The sequence below is a fragment of the Pimephales promelas genome, chromosome 10, assembly GCF_988280905.1.
Source record: "Pimephales promelas chromosome 10, fPimPro1.hap1.1, whole genome shotgun sequence".
NCBI classification, from domain to species: Eukaryota; Metazoa; Chordata; class Actinopteri; order Cypriniformes; family Leuciscidae; genus Pimephales; species Pimephales promelas.
In genome coordinates, this window is record NC_142778.1 from 37,251,632 (window position 1) to 37,277,842 (window position 26,211).

At 36.1% G+C, this 26,211-nt stretch overlaps 1 protein-coding gene across 2 annotated transcripts; it reads right to left on the bottom strand.

The window, feature by feature from the left end:
* Positions 1-242: 242 nt before the first annotated feature.
* On the bottom strand, positions 243-23,763 carry LOC120487662 (semaphorin-7A). 2 transcript variants are annotated; one of them, XM_039683930.2, is made up of 14 exons: positions 23,635-23,763; positions 18,600-18,730; positions 18,324-18,368; positions 17,562-17,657; positions 17,407-17,485; positions 14,892-14,984; positions 14,635-14,768; positions 11,465-11,628; positions 11,035-11,140; positions 8,648-8,822; positions 4,654-4,763; positions 3,814-3,959; positions 3,254-3,282; positions 243-2,174 (listed from the first exon to the last, which is right to left on the bottom strand). In XM_039683930.2, exons 2-14 carry the CDS (start codon positions 18,657-18,659, stop codon positions 1,816-1,818), a joined length of 1,596 nt encoding a protein of 531 aa, XP_039539864.2. In that variant the 5' UTR covers positions 18,660-18,730; positions 23,635-23,763; the 3' UTR covers positions 243-1,815. The 2 variants fall into 2 exon arrangements, with proteins under 2 accessions (XP_039539864.2, XP_039539863.2); XM_039683929.2 differs by lacking the exon at positions 23,635-23,763 and adding an exon at positions 22,995-23,130.
* Positions 23,764-26,211: the final 2,448 nt, after the last annotated feature.

A 26,211-nucleotide genomic window follows, 5' to 3' on the forward strand; every position in this document is an offset into this window, starting at 1 on the left:
CTTTTGGACGTTGAGCCGTTTGATTCCCATTGAAGTCCATTATATGCAGAAAATCCTGGAATGTTTTTATCAAAAACCTTAATTTCTTTTCGACTGAAGAAAGAAAGACATGGACATCTTGGATGATATGGGGGCGAGTAAATTATCAGCAAAAGTTTTTTTAAAAGTGAACTACTCCTTTAAAAGTTCAGTGTTTAAAACTGCTTCAGATGTTTAGTCACGTCCTGTGTGTTCATCTGTAATATTCACCCTGACCAAGAGAGAGGCTGGGGCGTTTGAGTCTTTATTTAAAGACCTTTCACAGTGTGTGAAATGGTGAACCCACCAGCGATGATCATCATCATAACATGTGAAGACATTTTTTCCAGGAAGAGTTGCAACAATACTCGTGTACCAAAGTGGAAGTTCAGTGCAATAAAATTTAAATGTATATCAGGAAGTATAAGAGAGAAAAGTATTTATAAACCAAGTTATTCACAGTAGTTATTAGTCCGTTCATATCTTTCACTCAAAATAAATACTTTCAGTCGCATCACTCCATACAAACACAGTCAAGACTTTACAGTGTGAACCACTGTATGTTTGAGCGTCAGCATTATATATATATATATATATATATATATATATATATATATAGATACTGAACACCTGATTCTAAACCAATGATTTTTGTGAAATAACACTGAATAAAACTGAGAAATTTAACAAGTCACTTACAATCAAAACATCTAATCGAGTGATAAAAAAGATATGGTTATCACTATCTTCAACACTCCTTCTTTACAAAAATCGAAAGTAAAATTGATATTTCATAATGTAATGACATTTAGATATTAAGAAATAATAAACACTTCAAGCTGCGGTTCTGAAAGTCCTCCCGACTGATCTAATCAAATCCTCTTTCTGGTTTTTTTATCTACATTTAACAATATTAAATTATAAATAAATTGTTAGTCTTAATACTTTAAATATCAACGCTACACATGGAGTCAAACGTTCAGACACATGCTTGTTGATAAACTGGAATAACACAACTGGAATTCTGGGAATGATGTGATCCAAACATGCAACAAATGAACACTCTTATATTTGAGCTTCTTTGTCTAGCTCTGCAAAGTTATTTTATTCTAGTTACTCGTTTAGATAAAGAGGGGAACATAAATTGAGTTTTTTGTGTCTGAATGTTTGACTGGTAGATCACATGTCTGAAACACTGCTGATAAACAACAACAAATAATAATAATAATCTGTCCACATCCTGTAAAAATGATGTCGAATCATCAGATCCTCTCTCCCTCATCAACATCGGGTGTTCTCATACTCTTATGACTGATGACTCTTATGATATTGCACATTTCATATACTGTAAATATCTGGTATATTTTGGAATATTTCCCCTATCTATTTTAAAAATTCCAGGTCACATTATGATTGATTCATCAGTGCAAATTACTGTAAATACCAACATTTTTATAATCTTTTAAAAAAATGTTAGAATAAAAAATATATATATATATTATTAATCAGCATATTGCCAATTTTTAAGCTGAACAATGTCACTTGTGAAACTATCTCTATTGTACGGAAGTGCATTGCATTCAGTTGAAGTTAATGAGTTTTTGAGATAATTAAGTCATTAATTCAGAAAAACAGAGCAAATTTTTTTCCATGATAAATTATCTTGTGCTTCTAAGATAATTACCTCATTAATTCAGAAAAACATTAGATTTTTTTTCTTCAACTGAATGCAATTTGCTTCTGTAATCCGTACTATTGTATAAATCGCTTTAGAAACGTCAGGGTCCGATAACGCTTTCAAAAGTCTAAAACAGGAAGTGACATCACTACGAGCAGAAGTAACCCTACAGGAGTGATCCGGCGAGCGTTGGACCGGCTCAAGCCAAGCTGGTATCGAACAACGGTCCTGTTAAAGCCGTCCTCTGATGACTCGCACGTGTACGACCCCTCGTGAGTCGCGTCCATGCTCTCGATGAGATACAAACAGCCCCGATCCGAGAGCACACACTCCTCACGCGTGTTCCCGCGGTGCCAGTGGTACGAGGCGTGACGTGATGTCATCGGGCAGGGCAGGAAGTATCTAGAGGACGCCGGGACACGAACCACTGGCATCTCGCTGCTGAACCCGCTCTTTGATGGTTCGGCTAAAGGCATCTCTGCGGGACAGATGGTCATGTGATTTTACTTTTTGTTGAATTGACATTTAAATTGACATCTAGATAGCAATCCCAGATTACACCACAGGTTCAGAGATAATATCATGAAGCGTGTTGATTTATTAATTAACATTAGAAGAAATGGTTAAACTAAATGTTTTATTTGACTCATTATTGTGTTGTTAGTACGTCAAACTCAAATTTAGGGTTTCCCATGAAATTGGAATTGAGAATTGTTACATTTCGCCGGTATCTATCTATAATTGTGGGCAGTGTTGGGTAAGTTACTCTAAAAAAGTAAGTTACTAAGTACCTCTTCAACAGTGTAATTAGATTTACACTGTATTTAATTACTTTTAATTACTTTCAAAATCCCGTATCAATCTCAACCAGCTGAATAATACAAGGATAGACATGAATCTGTTTTAATTCTTTCAAATAAATACTAAAAAATTGCATGAATTATCCTTAAACTGACCAAGGTGGAGAAGGTTACATACTTTTTAGCATCAGACAATACATTTTGACGTTAAACCCACTATTGTTTCATGTCTGATCTCATGATATTTCACACTTTTTTCATACATATTTTACAATAATTCATACGAATTTGTACGAGTGCGGTCGTACGATTTAGACACCTCATACGAATCTCTGTGAGATCAGATTGATCTATACACAGTATTTACCTCAATTACATCAGAAGTAACTAATTAAATTCCAGATAAATGAAGAGTAATCCGTTACTTTACATTTTCAAGGGAAAAGTAATTAAATTACAGTAACTAATTACTTAGTAATCACTCGGATACATTTTTTTATTCATTAATAATTTTCTTTAGTGGTGGGAGCCAGTGAAAAATGAATGAATTGAGATCTTGTGAATCGATACCGATCCCCAGCCCTAATGATTAGCATTAAACACTGGATTAGCTGTGATGTCGACCACCGTAGCGAACCCTACACTGCATCGGGAAGGTGGGTTGAGTTCATTTGAAATTCGTTTAAAGGTGAAAGCGACTCATCAAATGTCATTCGGTACCAATCACACAGAAGAAAAAACCCAGAGTCACACTTACTGCAATCGTGCGGGTCTTTGACTGGGCCTCTGTGGAAAACAAGACATGTGACGTCACTGACACTTCCCATACAAATTTTATACGCAGACTTGTTAAATGATGCATTGTGGGTTTCAGTTGTGTGTGTGGGGGAGGGGGAGTTGTGTTCAGTAGGAAAACAGAAATGAGTAAAAAAAAAAAATGTGTTGGCAGAGTAGGTAAAGCGATGCAAAGAGGTGTTTTTTCAGTGGTTATAATGTGGTTTCTGAATGATTCAGCATCACTTGATCTTCAGAGAAGCAAGACTGGCATCATTATCAAGTGCTCACGATGATTTGAACAAACCTCAAAAACTAAGTATGAAACTTGAGTGTGTAACTCTCTAAGATCAGAGAGACTTAACCCACCGCACAACCAGCCAGAGCGCTGAAACATTTCTCTCAATATATGAACAGACTGCTATGAGCTTTATTAGCGGGGGCTTTAAGGTTGCGGCTCATGCTAGAAAAGAAGGAAGGAAGCAGGCTTGCTTGTGTGTGTGTGTGTGTGTGTGTGTGTGGGTGTGTGTGTGTATGGCTTACTTTACTTTGGATGTGCAATGCAAACCGTTCCAACCACAGTAGGGGTCTCGAGATAACATGCATTCAGTACACTCATCACCGTACACACTACATGCCAGCAGGTCAATCTGCACAACCTCATTACTGGAACTCACGAACAGACGCTTCTGAGAAATTAAACACTGCATACATTAGTAACTAAATTACGAAACTCTTCATATGTCTCCTAGAGATGCAACGATATGAACATTTAGGCTGATAACTGAGAATTCGTCATATTTTAAAAAGCCAATAACCGATAAATCTAATTCTAAATCCAAATTTTATATAATTTTTGAGGGCCTGATTACAAAAACAAAAGCCTCACCATTAACAGCCACGTCCCCCAAACACATAATGTTCTCATGATGGTTTTACGTAGGTTATATGGCAAACTTTTATTTCCATATTTTCATTTTTGAAGTGATTCCAATCATATTTCATGCAATTTAAAAGCATCAGCTTTCTCTCATCAGACCGATAACATTAAAAATCAACATGTCGATATGGTGGCCGATATATTGTGCATCCCTAGAATCTACATCTTCAGAGTAATTAAAAGCAAAATAAATCAACATAAATAACTATATTTCAAAGCAAAAGATGTTCGCACATCACATATACGGTATAATAACAATCCACTCAACATTTAGTTCAAAGCGACATGCATTGCATTCAAAATATGCATTTGATCAGATCATGCATCACATGACTGGTGTTCTGCTGCGAGACTGTCGTCATGCTCATCTTCTCTTAGTTTAGCATGCATCTGGGTGCTTATGTCATGTCATTATGTGGGAGTGAACGTTATTTGTGTCGTACCTCAGAAGTGTCCAGAAGCATGCCGGTGATGTGTGTCCCGTGTGGAAACGGCAGGTACTCCGCGATCACAAAAACAGGCTTTTCACGGACTTTATGGACGCCCCCGCTTTCTGTGAGAAAAATAAGAAAAGTTTCCGATATAACAACAGGACATATAACTAATCTGTGGAAGCTTGTTTCCGCCACAGAATGAAAAATAAAAAAATTTAATTGCGAGTTTTTATCTCACAATTCTGTTTTTTTCCCTCACAATTGCGAGTTTACATCACGCAATTCTGACTTTATTTCTCAGAATTGCAAGATATAGTCGCAATTGCGTGTTAGTCAAAATTGCCTGATATAAAGTCAAAATTGCGTGATATAGTCACAATTGCGTGTTATAAAGTCAGAATTGCAAGATATAGTCGCAATTGCGTGTTATAATAAGTTAGAATTGCGTGTTATAAAGTCAGAATTGTGAGATATAAAGTAAGAATTGTGAGATATAAAGTAAGAATTGCGTGATATAAAGTCAAAATTATGTTAGGGTTAGGTTAGGGTTAGGGTTAGGGTTAATGTAAAATTGCGTGATATAAAGTCACAATTGCGTGTTATAGTCAGAATTGTAAGATATAAAGTCAGAATTGCGTGATATAAAGTCAGAATTGCGTGATATAAAGTCACAATTGCGTGATATAAAGTCACAATTGCGTGTTATAAAGTCAGAATTGCAAGATATAGTCGCAATTTCGTGCTATAAAGTCAGAATTGCCAGATATAAAGTCAGAATTGCGTGATATAAAGTCAGAATTGTGAGATATAAAGTCAGAATTGCGTGATATAAAGTCAGAATTGCGTGATATAAAGTCGCAAATATGTGTTATAAGTCAGAATTGTGTGATAAAGTCAGAATTGCGTGATATAAAGTCGCAATTATGTGTTATAAAGTCAGAATTGTGTGATATAAAGTCAGAATTGCGTGATATAAAGTCGCAAATATGTGTTATAAGTCAGAATTGTGTGATAAAGTCAGAATTGCGTGATATAAAGTCGCAATTATGTGTTATAAAGTCAGAATTGTGTGATATAAAGTCAGAATTGTGTGATATAAAGTCGCAATTATGTGTTATAAAGTCAGAATTGTGTGATATAAAGTCGCAAATATGTGTTATAAGTCAGAATTGTGTGATAAAGTCAGAATTGCGTGATATAAAGTCGCAATTATGTGTTATAAAGTCAGAATTGTGTGATATAAAGTCAGAATTGTGTGATATAAAGTCGCAATTATGTGTTATAAAGTCAGAATTGTGTGATATAGTCCCAATTGTGCAATTCTGACTTTATAACATGCGATTGTGAGATAAAAAGTCGCAATTATTTTTTTCTTTTTTTATTCAGTGGCGGAAACAAGCTTCCATGACTTTGTGTATGACTTTGATTATAGACCGTTTTACAAGATGTAAACAGCACTGGTCCAGAAACACTTCCTGTTTCAGTTTGTAACTGTTTTCTTTATTTCGCATGTAAAGAAAACATCTTAAAGATGTTTGTTTAACTTTTTGATTCAGTTTTATATGTTCTGTTGGTTGTATTTTATCCCAGCTTTTATGTAGTGTTAAAAAACTGAAACAGAAAGTGCTTCTGGACCAGTGTTGTTTACATCTTGTGAAATGGTCTATACATGTTGCTATCACATGAAACACATTTTTTAAGTCACGGAGTGAGTGGTCACCCACACTGAGTTGCAGAAACACTGAGCGGTTTTAAGTGTGAATGCCAAAAAAAACACACAAAACGCATCTAAAACGAAAAAGAGATTTTGAGATTGATAAGAAATCTGAGGTATATTTTTACAGAGTGCTGAAAGCTACAGAGCAGAGACTCAAATGGACCCTCGATTCACAGAAACTACGACTCCAGGCAGAGAACAGTGGATTACAGTTTCCATTGTGTGTCGATATGCTGAATTATGGGTAAAATCACAACCTATATATTGTATTGGCAACACCTCAGTTAAATATGTACCATCGTATATTCTGCATAATTGGACGTTTTTAAATAAATACTGACACAGACGACACCAGTTTTAGAGCTGGCTGATATGATGATACATAACCGTGATATGAGTGATCATGGATTTACACTATATTGTGTTTTTATAAAGCGTTCACAGGCAAATTTGCTTCATGTTTTACCCCTGCGTGGAAATCAGGCTCATATAAACGTGAGGAAACACGATTCCTGCCGCATGTCGATGTCCACGATCAGCGGATGGATCTCGGGTCAGTCGTGAGAAACACTATACGGAGTCCAAGCTTGATAATAGTTTGTTTTACAAAAGTTTCCTCTATTAAATCCAGTACGGCTGAGACATCGATGCATAACCTGCATAAAATCCACTACTCACTAGGGCTTGAACTATTACAGTAGATTGCATCATTTGATAAGTCATACACACCTCACACACTTATTCATTCAGGCTCAGAACGCCACATTATCAATGATTCAATACATTTTCTAGCAATTACACGTCCATGCCTTTTCCTGTAACTGCTGGTCATTTATAAATGTGAAACGGATATGAGATTAAATCAACATAATAAAACCGCACCTACAACATATTTATCTGCTTATGTGACACTGAACAGGATGTTGAACGAGACGCATGTCATAAAAACAAACAGACTAATGACTCGTGAGTCAAACCATCTTAAAGTCCCTCTATAGTCAATCATTTAAAACTCATCTTTGATCACTAAAATTACACGTTTTTTCCTTCTATAACTCGACACCCTTGCCTCATTTAGTATGTGCGGTTCTATGAATATGCAAATGAGCCCCGACGTCAGAAACACCAGCGTGTTTTTGAGACTGTCTTTGGTTCACTGCAGTTTTAAGGAGGAAATACTCAGTCCACTTATCAACTTGCAGACTTTTTATTTGAGAAAGTCTTCTTATACAGGCGTACTGAACTATATTTGTGGGCGTTCTGTATGTGGAAATGATGTGCTGGAATTTTAAGATAAGCTGTGAATAATAAAGAGGAATGCATACTAAAGTTGTATATATCGTTCATAAGAATATTTCGGAAACTTCTTTAGTATAATTGAGGACTTGCATAAACTGCTTAAAAGTTAAGTCATCTATTTTTTTTTCCTTCAAAACTGGTCCTTACTTTGAAAAGCCAGTTACATTAAAAGTAGATCAGTCTAATTTGAATTGTAAAAGAAAGAAAAGTTAGTGTCTAACTGCTAGTTGGTCAATCTAGTTCTTAAAGGGATAGTTCACTTTGAAATTCATTTCTGGTATGTTTTATCTTACCTCAAGTGCATCCAAGATGTAGGTGTCTTTGTTTTTTGCAGCATTTTCAATTTTGATATTTTTAAGTCAAACCGTTGTTTGTCAGTCATATAATGGAGGTCTATGGTCACCACCTCAAAGAGCAGCACAGAGAAGTCCAGAATAAACATGATTTAAAGACTCGTAAATGTAATTACACATTTATCGCCTAAGACACAAAACGAGCGGTTTGTGTGAGAAAACGAACAGTATTTATATTGTTTTTAAATCTTGTAACCACAGCCACATCCAAGTGATCTGAGGGCGCGGGTGCTTCGTGGCTGTGGTTACAAGAGGTAAAAATGATATAAATACTGTTCGTTTTCTCACACAAACCGCTCGTTTCGTGTCTTAGGCCATCAATGTGTACTTACATTTACGAGTCATTAAATCATGTTTGATTTGGACTTCTCTATGCATGCTTTTTGAGGTGGTGACCATAGACCTCCATTATATAACTGACAGACAACAACGGTTTGACCTAAATATATCAAAATTGAAAATACTGCGAAAACAAAGACACCTGCATCTTGGATGCCCTTGAGGTAAGATAAAACATCAAAAATTAAGTTCAATTTAAAGTGAACTATCCCTTTAAAAAGTGGTCGTAACACAGTGTCTAAGTTCATGCAGCTGAATGGTTAAGGTTTCCATCTTCAGTGACAGATTCACGTACCGAGAGACAGAAGCAGGACCGTGTCGTGTTGCTCTCGGTCCACCTGGATGTGTGTGTAATGGCGGTGTGTAAACAGCAGGGGTCCGTTCTCCGGCATCACCCGATCCTTCATCTCGGGACGCCCCGACATGAACTTCAGGACCTCAGTGCTAAGACCAGCACTGTAAGCGACACACTAAAACAACGACGAGATGTTGGTTAGAAGGAAAGGGAAACAGTCGGATCTCTATCAAGAGTTGAAGTGATGATATAAAAGCCCAGACTGACTGGATTACATCATTCGGTTTATGAGACGTGTAGTTCAAACATTACCCTCACAAAGTACACAGAAAGTAAATGACGCATAGCATACTCTGTTTGCTGAAGACGAAAGGTGGATATTGCTGAGCTGTATGAAGAATAATATTATGGAAGCTTGTTTCAGAAAACAGAATAACTCACAATTGCTTTATATCTCTTAATTCTGAGTCTATAATACACAATTGCACTTTATATCACACAATTCTGACTTTTTTAACACAATTGCAACTTTATCTGGCAATTCTGATTTTGTAACACAAAATTGTCACTTTATATCACGCAATTCTGAATTTATAACACAATTGATTTGTATCTTATAATTCTGACTTTATAACACACAATTGCAACTTTATATCACACAATTCTGACTTCATAACTCGCAATTCTGATTTTGTAACACAAAATTGTCACTTTATATCACGCAATTCTGAATTTATAACACAATTGCAAGTTGCAACTTTAAATCACGCAATTCTGATTTTGTAACACACAATTGCTTTATATCTTATAATTCTGACTTTATAACACACAATTGCAACTTTATATCACGCAATTCTGATTTTGTAACACAATTGATTTATATCTTATAATTCTGACTTTATAACACACAATTGCAACTTTATATCACACAATTCTGACTTCATAACTCGCAATTCTGATTTTGTAACACAAAATAGTCACTTTATATCACGCAATTCTGAATTTATAACACACAATTGCAAGTTGCAACTTTATATCACGCAATTCTGATTTTGTAACACACAATTGCTTTATATCTTAATTCTGACTTTATAACACAATTGCAACTTGATATCACGCAATTCTGAATTTATAACACACAATTGTCACTTTATATCACGCAATTCTGAATTTATAACACAATTGCAAGTTGCAACTTTGTATCACGCAATTCTGATTTTGTAACACACAATTGCAAGTTGCAACTTTATATCACGCAATTCTGATTTTGTAACACACAATTGCTTTAAATCTTATAATTCTGACTTTATAACACACAATTGCAACTTTATATCACACAATTCTGATTTTGTAACACAAAATTGTCACTTTATATCACACAATTCTGATTTTGTAACACACAATTGCTTTAAATCTTATAATTCTGACTTTATAACACACAATTGCAACTTTATATCTCGCAATTCTGATTTTGTAACACAAAATTGTCACTTTATATCACGCAATTCTGAATTTATAACACACAATTGCAACTATATCTCGCAATTCTGATTTTGTAACACAAAATTGTCACTTTATATCACGCAATTCTGAATTTATAACACACAATTGTCACTTTATATCACGCAATTCTGAATTTATAACACAATTGCAAGTTGCAACTTTGTATCACGCAATTCTGATTTTGTAACACACAATTGCAAGTTGCAACTTTATATCACGCAATTCTGATTTTGTAACACACAATTGCTTTAAATCTTATAATTCTGACTTTATAACACACAATTGCAACTTTATATCACACAATTCTGATTTTGTAACACAAAATTGTCACTTTATATCACACAATTCTGATTTTGTAACACACAATTGCTTTAAATCTTATAATTCTGACTTTATAACACACAATTGCAACTTTATATCTCGCAATTCTGATTTTGTAACACAAAATTGTCACTTTATATCACGCAATTCTGATTTTGTAACACACAATTGCAACTATATCTCGCAATTCTGATTTTGTAACACAAAATTGTCACTTTATATCACGCAATTCTGAATTTATAACACAGTTGCAACTTTATATCGCGCAATTCTGACTTCACACACAATTGCTTTATATCTTATAATTCTGACTTCATAACGCGCAATTGCGACGATATAAAAAGTCGCAGTTACCCTTTTTTTATTCTGTGGTGGAAACAAGCTTCCATAAAATATTAGTACAAGCCAAAGTTATTGTATAGATGTTATTGTATAAATTCTAGATGTTAATGTTAATAATCCTCTAATATCTTCATGCCTTATAGCAGACTACAGTTTGGCGATAATCTAGTTCTCAGTTAATGATTTCCACAAGCGGTAAAGCAGCGACGGCACGTTCTCACCGTTCCGGGCCGGTGACCCGCAAAGTCGGGGGTGGAGCTGAACGCGGAGGAACTGAAGATACTGCTGATTTTAGTCATGTTATAAACACACACAGCACTCATGTTCCTGTAAATTGAGAAACAAAAAGAGAAGTTGTGTGAAGTGTGAAGCTCTGTGTTTGGGAAACGACAGACAACATGTAAACCATCTAATCCGCAGGATCATGTGACTCGGCGTCAGTCATGTTAGCATTTTACACTGATGTGAATCTATTTCATGTTGATTCGTTTGGATATATTTAATGCAAACGCTCCTCTCTAGTGTCATTATTTAGTATATAGTCAGTGAATGTGCTGTTCTACTTCAGTAAGTTGTTCTGTATCTTTCAACATCCCTTACAGTAGTAAAGAGGAAGAGATGATCGGTCACGCCACTTTGTGTCTGCCTTACCAATAGTTTCTGAAAAGCGCATATATTTTGATGTCGTCGTCCGTCTGTAGCGTGGCCACATCTATCAGCTGACTGAAGTCCTGACCTCTCCCACAGGACAGCTGGGCGTAGATCATCGAGGTCCAGCTGTTCTGAAGGTGAGCCTTCGGACCGCCACGGTCATTCTGAAACGCATCGACTCGGGTCAGTGCACGTAAAGGGCTCATCGGATACCAAATTCACTTTTATATAGAGTTTACATTTAAATGTGTTTGCAGTGTGAGGACACAGCCACCAAACAATAAAGAAGTCCAGTCACTTATTTATTTGAATCCTCAAAAAGCCTAAACACTCTCAGTAATCGAGCCGTTTGGATTTTCAGAGCAATATGATGTCGTATTGCTTATGCTCCGCCCACGACCACTGATGGACTGTCCCGTATTAGCATATTTCCCTTATTACCATATTTCCCATGTTAGCATATTTCCGACAAGGCATCACTTTACATGTCTTGTCACCGCAGTTTATCATTTAAAGAGACATGGACCTCATTATCATTTAAAGAGACATGCACCTTATTATTATTTAAAGAGACATGCACCACATTATAATTTAAAGAGACATGCACCACATTATAATTTAAAGAGACATGCACCTCATTATCATTTAAAGAGACATGCACCTCATTATCATTTAAAGAGACATGCAGCTTATTATTATTTAAAGAGACATGCACCTCATTATTTAAAGAGACATGCACCTCATTATCATTTAAAGAGACATGCACCTCATTATCATTCAAAGATACATGCACCTCATCATTTAAAGAGACATGCATCTCATCATTTAAAGAGACATGCATGTCATTATTTAAAGAGACATACACCTCATTATCATTTAAAGAGAAATGCACCTCATTATCATTTAAAGATGCATGGCCCTTATTATTTAAAGAGAAATGCGCCTCATTATTTAAAGAGACATGCGCCTTATTATTTAAAAAGACATGCACCGAAACGGGTCGCTGTGAACAGAGCTGTTTTTTAGGAGGTAAAAAGGCTGTTGTTTTACACAAACATTGAGGTATTTTAACCACAGTATGTTACAAACTTTACATGATGACCCTAAAGAAACACACCAACTTATGGAAAATGGGCATCCGATGACCCCTTTAATGAAGTTTTTAAGGTGTTTGTTGTCCTTTGTGTGTCTATACTGTACATAAAAAGCAATATGAACATTCAGCTAAATATCGGTTGTGTTGCACAAAAGAAAGTTAAATGCGTTTGGACTGATGATGAGAGTGAGTAAATTATTACAACAATAAAATAAGCTCTGCATGTTATTTTGCATCAACCTGTGATTGCAAAAAGTTACAAAATATTTCTCAAATGATCTAATGCGATCAAGGAAATTGAAACAAGGACCATCTACAGCAATGTCCTGATTTCATACAGAACCAGATTTGATGTTCAGTCAATGCTTTCATAATTGCAAAGATTCTGAGACATTTCCTGGTTAATTTCTTTCATGCATGCATATATTCAAAACTCTGACATGAACACTAGATGTGTCATTCGCACCTGTGTTTATAATTATAGAACATTTCCCTTCCCTGTGAGTTACTGAGAAACATCTTTATTAATATTTTGTCATCTATTAAAATAGGTGAAAGAATGCAGAAGGAAATGCAGACAGTTCTGTGCAAGATGCAACACCATCAGGCTGCATTTAATGGAGTTTACTGACTGATATATATGAGATAATATCTTATATACTCTACCAGTCAAAGGTTTTGGATCAGTAAGAGTTTTAATGCTTTTAAAAGAAGTCTCTTCTGCTCGCCAAGGCTACATTTATTTGATTAAAAATACAGAATAAAACAGTATTATTGTGAAATATTATTACAATTTAAATGTAATTTCTTCCTGTTATTCCAATTATTTACAAATGATTATATTTCAAAGAAATACTGTTGTTTTGAAATTTCTATTAAATCAAAGAATCCTGGGAGAAAAAAAATTACATGACTGTTCTGATAATAATCATGAATGTTTTTTAAGCATCAAATCATATTAGAGTGATTTCTGAAGGACCATGTGACACTGAAGACTGGAGTAATGATGATGAACATTCAGCTTTGATCACTGGAATAAATTATATTTTAAAATATATTAAAATTGTTATTTTAAATTGTTATAATATTTAACAAAATTACTGTTGTTTTTTTGTGTGTGTGGTATTTGTAATCAAACAAATGCAGCATTGGTGAGCAGAAGAGACTCAATTTAACTCAGAAAGTCAATTTAAATTGCATTACGTCTGCATTGTTCAGGGACAGACAGATGTCACTGGGCGGTTTCTTTAGATTTTATGTTAAAGGGATAGTCCCATCAAAAATAATTTTGTCATTATTTACTCACCCGCATATCTTTCTAAATTTGAATGACTATCTTTCCTCTGCAGAACACAAAAGGAGACGTTTTTAGGAGTGTCACGTAAACCTGGCGATGATTAGGGCCCATTGTTGTTTTGGATCATCTCGACGCTCCTTTTATGGACATTATATTTTTCAAAATCTTTTGTTTTCCACATAAATCATACAAGTTTGGAACGACTTTAGCATGAGTAAATAATGACTGTTTTAATTTATGGGTGGAGTTTCAATTAGAGAAAGTTAGTAAGAATGAAAGTGACCTACAAAAATGTGTGTGTGAAAATGATAGGCTTGGACTTGGTGCTTGACCCAGTCTCGAGTCGCACGGGTTTATCTGTGGTAATAGCCAACAATACATTTTTTGGCTCAAAATTATTGATTTTACTTTTATGCCAAAAATCATTTAGATATTGAGTTGTTGTTCCATGAAGATATTTTGTAAATTTCCAACTGTAAATGTATAAAAAAAATATATTTTAATATAATATAATATAAATATATAATATAATATAAATATATTTTATGCACAACCGTAAAGGCGATTTTCTCAATGTTTTGATTTTGATTTTATTTATTTATTTATTTAATTTTTTGCAAATCTCGGCCAAATATTGTCCTTTATTCAGCTTTCAAACGATGCGTTTATCTTAATTTCAGCCTGGTTTTTATGACTGTTTTTCTGGTCCAGGGTCACACGTCTGCTGTACAACACAATCACACACAAATAAAACAAGATCTGTGTGTTTCTGCTCACCTTGCAGCTCTGAGAGACTCGAGGGATCCACTGCTCCGATTCGCCATCTTTACTTTTTTGTTTCTCGGCAAAGAAGGAATAAACTTTGTCCTTGTGTTTGCCTTCACCAGCGACCAGCTTCAAGTACTTTTGCTCTAAAGGTTACACGAGAAAAAAACAGTTTTCAGAACCGTTTTCAGAATGAAACTCATTTCAGTGAGAAAGTGAAATGAAACGGTTTAGATATGAGTAGTATTGCGTTTAATCCGATTTCTCACCCAGTTGAGTCGACTGAGACCAAATGTTGTACATTTTGTCCTCGTTTACCCTGTACAATCCCATCGCAGACGTAGTGAAGTACAGCATATCATCTGAAAGGTAAAATAAAGACCGATCATGGACGTCACGTGTAGCATAATACATTTGCTAGTCAATCATATTGACCTTAGTCAGGGTAATGTCATATTATATGTTTACCAGAATAAAAACGAGACGTGCAGTTTGTACAGTTAAAACCAGTTTGAAAGTTGAGAGTTGTGTGAAAATGATCTTGGACCTTTATGTTACTTGATCATTTGAAGCTCCAAAAAGTGAATCAATCCATCATAAAAGTAATTCCAGTGGCCATGAAGGCCTTCTGAAGCAATGCAATGGGTTTTTACAAGAAAAACATCCATATTTAAAACTTTATAAGCTATTAAAACCCATGGCTTTGCTTCAGAAGGCCTTTATTAGCCCACTGGAGTCGTGTGGATTACTGTTATGATGGATTGATTCATTTTTTGGAGCTTCAAAAACTCCATTCAATGTCATTACTGGGAAGACCCGGCCGGGATATTATTTAATATAACTCAGATTGTGTTCGGCTGAAAGAAGAAAAATTATGGGATAATTTTAATTTTTGGGTGAAACACCAAGTATTAAACTTCAGTGAGGAACTCAAACCAAAAGTCTCATAAATGAAGAGACTCCAGTAAATGAACCAGTAAGAAACCACAGAGCCACACTTAACAATCTCATAGCAAAATCGCTGGTGTTTCTGACGTCACAAATGACCTTGTAACCAAACAGATCAACGTGTGATCGTCAACCAGTGAGTGAGTGGAGGCGGGGCTCATTTGCATATTCATAGAACCGCGCATGCTAAATGAGGCGAGGGCGTCAAGTTACATTCAAAATATTTTAAGCCATGAAGATTTTTTTTCATTTTTTTTCAAAATGTTCAAAAACATTTTTTTCCAATGAAAAAAATTTGAAATATGTCATTTTGGTGATGAAGGGATACAATTATCGATTACAAAAGGACTTTAAGAATATCTTACGCTATGTGATGCATCAAAATGTCCAAATCTTGTAGTGTGTGCAGCAGGTTTGAGATTTGTAAGAAAATCTGTTCCCCTTTTGTGCTTGATGCAACCAGATTTAAGGTTAAGACAGCACAGACCAAACCTATTCCTATTGGCTAAACAAGTAATTTACTGAAACACCAATCAAATGTCAACATCCATCTGTCAGATCTATATATGGAGACAAACTAGACATGGAAATCTTCAGTTCCTCTCTCAGTTCCTCTCACAAAGTTTGGTGAAGCAAACAAATGTGCTGAAACCCAGTTTCTTCTGGTGACACTGTAGTTTAACCAAACGTGAGCATTTTGAACATTTTGAAAACTGTATGACTTTCCAGGGATATTTATAGCAAAATGTCTAATCCGCTCTTTCTATTTTCAGTGAATAACAATTTAGTGTGTTCATCAAAATGACTGCACTATACTTGTAATATCGTATGACCTGCTTTACACTTTTATGGTGCGTTTTTGTTGTTTTTCATAGATGATATGGAACAGAGCAGCATGAACATTCTTCTAAACTTCTCCATTTGTTTGGATCGTATATCCGATATTTTTAATCGTAGGGTAACATAATATCCATCAACCTTCCTGTTAGTTTTCCAGAATATGCACTCTTAGAAGAAATGGTTCTATTTAGAACCAGAAATGGTTCCATCCCCCGCTTCATATATGGAACTCCAAAATGGTTCTATATAAAACCATTTTTTTGGTAAAAGGTTCTTTTGGCCAAGTATGGAACCCCAGGGTTCTATATAGAACCCAGAGGAACTCTTTTTTTTAATAGTGTATAGAACCTTTTAAGGGTTCCAAATACGTAGCGCTGATAGAACCTTTTAAGGTTCCATATAGAACCTTTTCTTCTAAGAGTGCGAGTTGAACATTGACAGTTAGTTATATGTATTATCAGCAATAAATGCTATCATATGCAAATGCATGCAAGTTGCAGCATGAGCTTCAGTAACAGAACAGCGTTTCAACACGTCGGCGGTTTCCTGAAGCTCTGCTAGAACAAACACGCAACCCTGTGTGAAATCATATTGGAACGCTATTTCATAATAAGCTTCTATACTGAAGATTTAGTGCCTTGATATACTTTCCTCAACACTGAACAATGGAGGACAGGGATGGAGCAGAAGGGAAAGTTGGAGTTGAGAACCAAACCAAGCACAATCCCTCTTTTATGAACAGTTAATAATGATCGTACAGTGGTCAGCATTGTGCCAAACAATGAACAAGACATTTGGTTGTGAAGAATCTGAGTGGGTGTTCATGCAGAAGCATTTAAGGTGAAACCAGCCCATCAATAGCACAAATATTCAACACGATATGAATGATCATTATTGTTGCAATTCTTATCAGTGGCGACTCAAACCAATGCAAGCTTACTACGTGCATGGATACAAACGCATACACCAATACTCAACCCAGTGTGTAATACTCACCAACAAGTAATGACGGCTCTGTAATAATTGGCTTATAATTTTCTAATTCGAAGCAGCCAGTCAGGGAATAACTGGAAGTCTGGAACAAAACATATTATTCTCAGCTTCATACGTTCACACCAGTTTAACAAGCATCCAGTAAAAACAGGACGTACCAAGTTGCAGCACTTTGTAGTTTCCTTAGTAGATCCGCAGAAGAACAGCTTTCCATCAGCGCCCTGACTGAGCAGAGAGAGCCTGTACGGACACTCCTGAAAAATCAACAGTGGTTAGTGGCCTTTAATGCGACAGAAAACAACAGAAGCTCCTGAAACAACATTGAAAATATTTACGTTAATGATCGATTTTGCATAATAAAATGTGATGGGTCGTTAATTGGAGTATTATAGAAATATTTTCTATATAAAGAGGACGAAACAAGTCTTACAACCCAGCAAGAAAATCATGTTTACATTGAAACCAGTGGTTTTAAAACTAAAAATGGAATAAGCATATTGGTAAATACCAGAGTCTAGGGATGCACGATATATCGGCCACGTTATCGGTATTATCAGCCCAACAAGAACATTTAACCGATATCTAAAAGCCGATAAATAATGTATTATTTCCTTCAGCTGAGGCACTTTAGATGTGCACTGTTCAACATGATGCTTTTAAATCACTTGAAATACGATTGAAATCACTTTAAAAAAGGAAAATCCAGTTAAAGTGCAAAATGTGCAGCGCAAGTCTGTCATATCGGCTACACAACATTAAGAATAATTGTGTTTGTATCTTGGCTTTTAATATGAAAAAAATCAAAAAATGCCTAAAATTTAGATTTAGATTTATCGGCCAAAATATCGGTTCATCGGCTTTCAAATATAAAGAATTATCGGTTATCGGCCAAAATTGTGTAAATTCTTCTTAACACTTACTGAATTGTCTGGATCTCTTCCATCATCACAGAGACTCACGTTTACCTAAAGGATCCAAACAGACATGAAGTCTATTACTGTAAACCTGTTACAAGACACTAGACAAACATGACCTTCAAACTTGCTAATCATGTCAAACTTGCGATTCTCTCCAGCCATAAACTCTTAATAAGAACAAAGTATTTGAATTTAATTTCAATGTTTCGCATCAGAGCAAGTTACATACGGTTTTGCATAATCGTTTAAAGTAAAATATCTTCTGTCTCTATAAGGTACCAGTTTGGGTTTGAAGTCTTGTGCTGGTTTGATGGAATAAAGGGTCTCGTTTCTTCCCATCCAGATGACGCCACTGGAGACCAGCTTAACCAAACCACTATAGTGGTTTCCAAAAGAAAACCTGGTTATACCTGCAAGAGTGAGAGATATAATATCTAAGAAGTGTGCATTCAGTTTAATAATGCACAACACTAGGGTTGCATTGCCCAAAAGCATCATTAGCTAAACTAATGTAGTTGTTGCAAGTTAGTTGGCTCCAGGAAACACAGCCCTGAGGTGTTTCTGGGTAATTACCAAAGAGTTCATGAGAATACGTGTGAACATGAAGTGAGGCTTTGACAGATGAAAATGTGAATATTTGATTATTAAATATTAGATTTGGATAGGCTATAAAACACCCGTCCATGTAATATATTTTTCAAACTATTTAAAGTCCCCCTTTGGTGAAAAAATCAAACGTTTAATGTAGTTTATGTGTCTATGTGGTGTTTTCGATACGCTTTAACACACACCGTGTGTAATTTGATAAGTGGACCGCATTGCTGCTGAGTATTTCCTCCTTAAAACTGCAGTGAACCAAAGACAGTCTCAAAAACCAGACTGATCTCATGACACGGCAATTCGTATTTCCATTTTTGGCGCGCTATCAAGACGCAAAATCGCTTTTCAGCGTGTTTATGAACGCCGTTGACTTAACGTTATTACTGTGTATATATAAATACATGACTTACCTCAACCCCGTCCCTAAACCTACCCGTCACTGGGGTCAATGGCATTTATGACTGGACATTTGACGGCGTGTACAGACACGCGGAATCACTCGGACGTTAATGGCGTAGACATACACTCGGATAGCTCAAAACGCGTAGAGCTAACACGCCACTTGACTCGAAAGTGGTGTGTATGTTTATGCAAAAGTCATTATGTCATGTTGACGCTTTGAAATCGCTGGTTTGTCTTTCGAAAGGGAACTCGCACTGCGGCGATTTGACGCCATGGGAACGCCTCCGCGTGAAACATTGTCTGAAACGCTTATCCAATCCTATTGGCCGGGGACAGCCTATGACATCACTACTAGTGCGACCCGGAAGTATATAAGGCGAGCCTGGAGAACATGTCAACAAAGTATCATCTTCGGGGACTGTTGTGTCTCAACCTGAAACTTCAAAAAGGTAATCATGGCATTTGAAAAAAATGCTTCAGGAAGTGTGTGCATCTGTGTCTTATATTTAATGTCATCAGGTGTCATGATATTTGACACCTGAATGATGACACACACAACTTGTGTGTTTATTGTTTGGGCTGAGAGCAGGATGGATCAGTTCCTGATGGATCTGCTTGTGTCAACTGAGTTTTTCCCTTGAGAAAACGCTCAAGGTCTCTGTACCAGGCGGATCAGGCTGAGAGCGGATAATTGTTTATCTCTCACGCCCCCTGAGAATCGCGAGAGTGAGGATGTGTTATTAAATATAAATAAATAAATAACATCCTCTGATCCAGCAAGAAGTGCTCTGTTGGCTCTAAAAACAACCAGCCCATGAGAACAGAATTTACAACATGAACCCTCACAGCAACCCTGCCCCATCCCAAGGCTTCAACTTCCGTCGGAGGAAAGCGCTGACTTGAAGAATGGTTGACGAACGGACGAATGGCTTTACTGACTTTACAGCCGTAGCAGCTCTCATTAGCCTTCCATTCCTGCCCGATCTACACAAGAAGAACCCGTATTCAGCGCGCATTCATCACCATCAACGCACAAACCTCTAGCCCAGAGATTGGTCAATGCTTATCAGGTTTGAATATAGCCTTCCAGAATCTATCTGAGGATCGTTCTGTATGGTCACTTAGCTCCCTGAGTCTGGTCGGAAGGTCAAAGGACACTCAAAAGCACTGTGTAGATCCAGGATTGAGTAGAGTTACGTCTTGTTCGCAAGGTTTAGAAAGGCTATGCTGAGATCTACTCTTCAGGATGCCCGTCTCTATGATGAGCGATTACTGCAGTCGGACGCCTCTACAAGTGAGGCAAGTAATGTTAGAGAGACTGCCTGGGCTGACGCTTGTGACTTTCGAAGTTGTAGGCTTCCTCGATAGTCCGGGAGCATTAAGGCTAGGGTCGGGTATCGAGAATCGAGTATCGATTGGAACCGGGACTAACTTTTCGTTTTTCCCGGAATCGTTCAAAAGTTAAAATTTCGATTCCTAGTTTCGATATTCACAGTCCGCCGAGCGGAAGAAGAAACCGTTGAACAACACCAACGAAGAAGCGTCTACCGGAAATGTTGGTATAACCACGCGAGTCGAACATGAGTACCTTACGTCGGCGATCCAAAGTGTGGCTTCACTTTTCTAAAAATAACGAAATCTCGGTAAAATGCAAAATTTGTGACAAAAGGAGTATTTTTACAGGAGTATTTCCTTCAGAAAGGCCGTTGGTTAGCAAGATTAGCTAATTTTTTTTTACCCTGCCTCTTAAAAGAATCGGAATCGAGAATCGTTAGGAACCGGAATCAAAACAAGCAATCGGAATCAGAATCGTTCAAATTCAAACGATACCCAACCCTAGTTAAGGCCCGTACACACCGGGACGAATATCAGCGCGCGTTATTCGTCAGCGTTTTTCAAAACGTTTTGTGTTCACACCCAAGTGATTTTCGCTGACGATGAGCCGAGTGAACATGCAAATTCATTCCCTGACATTAGATGGCGCCAATTTGCTCTGCAATACCACTCCATATCAGTTCTCTTTTATCAAGATGTTTGTAGTCCTTGTCGCGTTTGTCATATAGTTCTTTATGTTCCAACACCAACGAGAATAGCAGCTTTACATTCATCTTGCCTCGCATCTTCCTCGTCTTATTTCTTCCTGGCTGTGTAGACGGCGACGCTACTTGGCGTATATTTTCTTCGCCGTTCCGTATGTGTGCTCTGCAAGACCGTTTTGTGTTTGAGCGCCCCCAAGTTGTGTTTTAACTTCAGAAGCTCCAAACACGCGAGCAAAAGCGGCAATCTCATTGGGCGGATAGTTTTTTCAAACCCGAGGCGTTTTTTTTATTTTAAAAATGACACTTTTACGCGTGGTGTTTTACGCGTCGGTGTGCACACTCACATTGGCGCCCTTTGTTTAGTCACGAGGCGGCAAATAACGCGCGTGAAATTCGTGCACTCCCCTCAGCATGGTGGCGTCGGTATATCGTTCACCATAGCGTCAAATCGACGCAGTGCAAGTTCCCTTTCGAAAGGGACCGTCTAGGTTACGACTTGTGTTGCTGAACAGTCTCTTCAGACGATAAGTTGTTGACATGTTCTCCATGCTCCAATTATATATACTTCCGGGTCGTACTACTAGTGATGTCATAGGCTGTTGTGGCCAATAGGATTGCCGTGATTTAGATAAGCGTTTCAGACACCGGGTCACGTGGAGGCGTTCCCCATAGCGTCAAATCGACACAGCGTCCAGTCGTACAGTCGTAACAGATTCTGTTGTCAGAAACCATCTTGTAATCAATCAGATCAACGTGTGATCGTCAACGAGCGAATCCTTCAGCTAATGTGAGTGTGTGGAGGTGGGGCACATTTGCATATTCATAAAACCGCTAATACTAAATGAGGCAAGGGAGTAGTTATAAAGTCAAAATTGCACGATATATACTCGCAATTCTAACTTTAACGCAATTGCGAGTTTATATTCTTTATATCAGAATTGTGAGATGTAAACAAGTCGCACTTATCTTTACGGTATACGGTTTCCGTATTAATGTGCTTAAGTTCCTCTGGCTTTTGAATCGATCATCTCTTCCTCTGTACTACTACAGCGTTAAATAAACATGAATCAACATCAGTAGGAAAGTTAAAATATACAGAACAACTAACTGATATCAATCATGTCTCTGGTAATCAGTGTTTCGTCGCAGAAACATGACAATAAAACATCTTGTAAACAATGTCACGTACTGTCACATTTACCTCAGAAAAGCCATTCAAAAATAAACTAGCTATATTACATTTCCATTCTATTTTTTTCCACTTATATCGTTAGAAAAATGTTATTATAAAAACAACTTTGTATTAATTGTATAAAATCACTTAATATACCATTTTTATATTATAGTAATGTTATAAAATTAATATTATTTAAAAGTAATTGTAATTAAATGATTTTAATTTTAGATATTAAAATAATTCTCAGTCCATGTTTGAAGCTCTAAACTCAAAAGTTGGCAGCCCTGTTATTCTTACTGACTGTAATAGCCTATATAGCCTATACTTTATTTTATGTAATAGCCTATACTTTATATTTTATATTATATATATATCATCACACGCGATTGATATATAAATATATATAAAACAAACGATGATTATGAGAATATAAGAGGTAAATGTTCCCTTAATTACCTTCGTTTTTCACCGTCACTCGAGCATCATAATGCAGTTTTGTTGAGCAAACACATGAAATCCATAACAACAGCACACAGAAACCCGTCCAGTCCATCTTAACAAGCGAGTCTTGACAGACTGGGTGAGTTTTAATATACGTCTGTCAAATTTCCTTACAGGGGCGGTTTCATTTCATGTTAACTTAGCCATCTGTCACTGTGGGTGTGTGCAGTGCACTTGATAGTGGGATGGTGGATGCTTAGTTCTTTATCTGAATGTCAAGTAAATAACTTTAATTAAACACTCAGTTGTATAATAAATGCAATACAGTGACTTACACACGTTACTGATGTTCTCATTTAATGCGACATGTGTGACTGACGAGTAAGCTGAGCGTCCGCCAGATGGCAGTTAAACCGTTAACTTAACGGTCGAAAGCAAGTTGACTGAATAATGAATTAAAATAAAGAATTAGAATAAATCGAATTTAAGTAAGATAAGAGCGCGAAGTATCATCATCATCATAATTTGTCAGAGAAGACGCGTGTATGATTTTAATGGTTTAAGCGCATTATTAGTGAACATCACATGATTCACATATCAGAAATGACAAGAACTTAAAAAAAAAAAACCCGAATAAATAAATAAATAAACTGACCGTGTCTGCTTCTCGCCTAGGGTCCATGTTTTGACTTTTCTTTCTATCATACACCGAAAAGCTAGTCTGTACCCTAGTAACTTCTTTTGATGCTGAACTGAACTGCACATGAACTGCGCACGCCAAAACAAAAGTCCTCTTTAAAAAAAAAAAAAAAAAGGTGGATTTTTATTTTTTATTTATTTATTATTATTTTTTTGCTAGCTGGATTTAGATTAAACTATTGTATAACATATACAATTCTACAAATTATATATAGCCTAGATTTGACATGTCCTCAGTCTGTAAACTATTCTTTAGCTAAACACAGGGTTAAGAAATAAAAAGGGAATTCTTTGTGGGGGGTATTTATTATGGCAAAAAGGAAAAATATGAATTGGTTGCTAATAAAAACGAAGTTCCTGAATAAACACACACACACACATATATATATATATACACACAAAAATAAAGGGAACACTAAAATAACACATCATAGATCTGAATGAATGAACTAATCTTATTAAATACTTTTTCTTGTTTTTACTTTTTAAGTGTTGTTTAAGTGTTCCCTTTATTTTTTTGAGCAGTATATATAATTTATAGTCTTCTATATGAAAGGACTTGGTCTTGTTGGATAGAATCTTTGTTTGTTTTTTTTCTCTCATAAATACATCACATTATGAAAGTAAATATTGGATTGCAAATACAGCTTTTTAACACTGGCTTTGTCTTTCGTGGCAAAAGATTTGCCCTGATGAAGAGTGTTAAAAGTCCGTGCCCTTACATAGACTACGTTACCCATAATGCATGCGTTCATTGTAGTTCCGATCGCTCGCGGTTGCGTGAGACGCTTTCACTTTCACTGGGGTCTAGTCTGTGTTATGAGAAGTTGCATCCTCAGAGCAGATAATTGCCATCCTTTGTTAATCATGCACTAATATTGTGTGTAAGAGCGCTGTGTGCGTCCTTGAGTTGTAAGTATGGCGTTTGGCATAAATTATGTTTAATACAGAGTTATTAGCTCAGATGAGGAGATTGTTAATCGTGTAACTCAATACTAATACTGTTTCTTATTCTAAAGCGCTCTGCATTCCCTCATATAGTAGTCATTTACTGTGTATACTTTAATTATTGCTTTGCAAATAACCCAAATACTATATTTAATGCATAGATTGCCTGTTTTTATTTGGCATTTTTTGCTGTGTGGAAATGTGTGGTAATTATGCAAGTTCATTTATAGTGTTAGAGCTCCCTCTAGAGGATTTTGGTTGTACTACGGTCCATTTCTTTATGCAACTGCATGAAACCATAGCCTACATGTTTGTTAATATACACTTTATTGTATTTCTGTTTCAGATAACCACACACATACAAACATCCACACATATTGTGTCATATTGATACCTGCAAACTCTTATCCTCCATGTACCTGACCCCTCAATAAATACTTGAACTGCCCCATTGGATTTTCCTTCTGACCGAGGAAGACTCAGTTGACGAGCAATCCATAATCAGCCGCAGACGCACACGGTCTCTCACAAAGAGTTTGGCCGAAACATTACAGTATAGTTTTTTGTGATCAGATAAATACATATGTTTAATTATTTTGACCTATGGCAAGCCGTTTTAACATTTAATCCTTATAGTATATAGTATCTATTTTCATGCTATCTTTTAGATACTAGTATCTATTCCATAGGTATACTGATCATTCTTTGATCTGTCTTTAGTGTATCACCAGCCCTAGACCTGCTAGCGAGACCATCTGCCATTTTCTAAAAACAAAAATTTACATTTATATACTTAATAATCACAAATGCTCATCTTGCACTATAGTTTTGACGCGACACACATTACGAAAGGTCACGCGTGTTCCGGTTCAAAAATGCTGGGCGAAAATCTCATTTTCATCTGAACTTCAAAATCGTCCAACATTGTTGTTTTACCCTTTTATTTTTATTTTATTTTATTGTAAATGGTGTTTGACTCTACGGAGGCGTATTGCATTCACTTGAAGAAAAAAAATCTACTCTGTTTTTCTGAATTAACGAGTTAATATTTCATGAGAAAAAAATTGCTCTGTTTTTCTGAATTAACGAGTTAATTTTTCATGAGAATTTTTTTTTGCTCTGTTTTTCTGAATTAATGAGTTAATTTTTCATGAGAAAAAAAAATTTTGCTCTGTTTTTCTGAATTAATGAGTTAATTTTTAATGGAATTTTTTTTTTTGCTCTGTTTTTCTGAATTAATGAGTTAATTCAGAAAAACAGCAAAAATACATTTTCTCATGAAAAACTCATTAATTCAGAAAAACAGCAAAAATAAATTTTCTCATGAAAAATTAACTCAAAAATTAATTCAGAAAAACAGAGTAGATTTTTTTTTCTTCAAGTGAATGCAATACGCCTCCGTATGACTCCATTGAAGTCACATGAACATCTTGGATGATGTGGGGACAGTAAATTGTCAGGACATTTTAATTCTGAAGTGAAAGACTCCTTTAAACTGATGAAACTCACGGCGTCTGCACTGAACCGGCCAAATGAATTCATCCGTCAGCTGCTGAATTACTTTAATGAATTTGCAATGTTATGC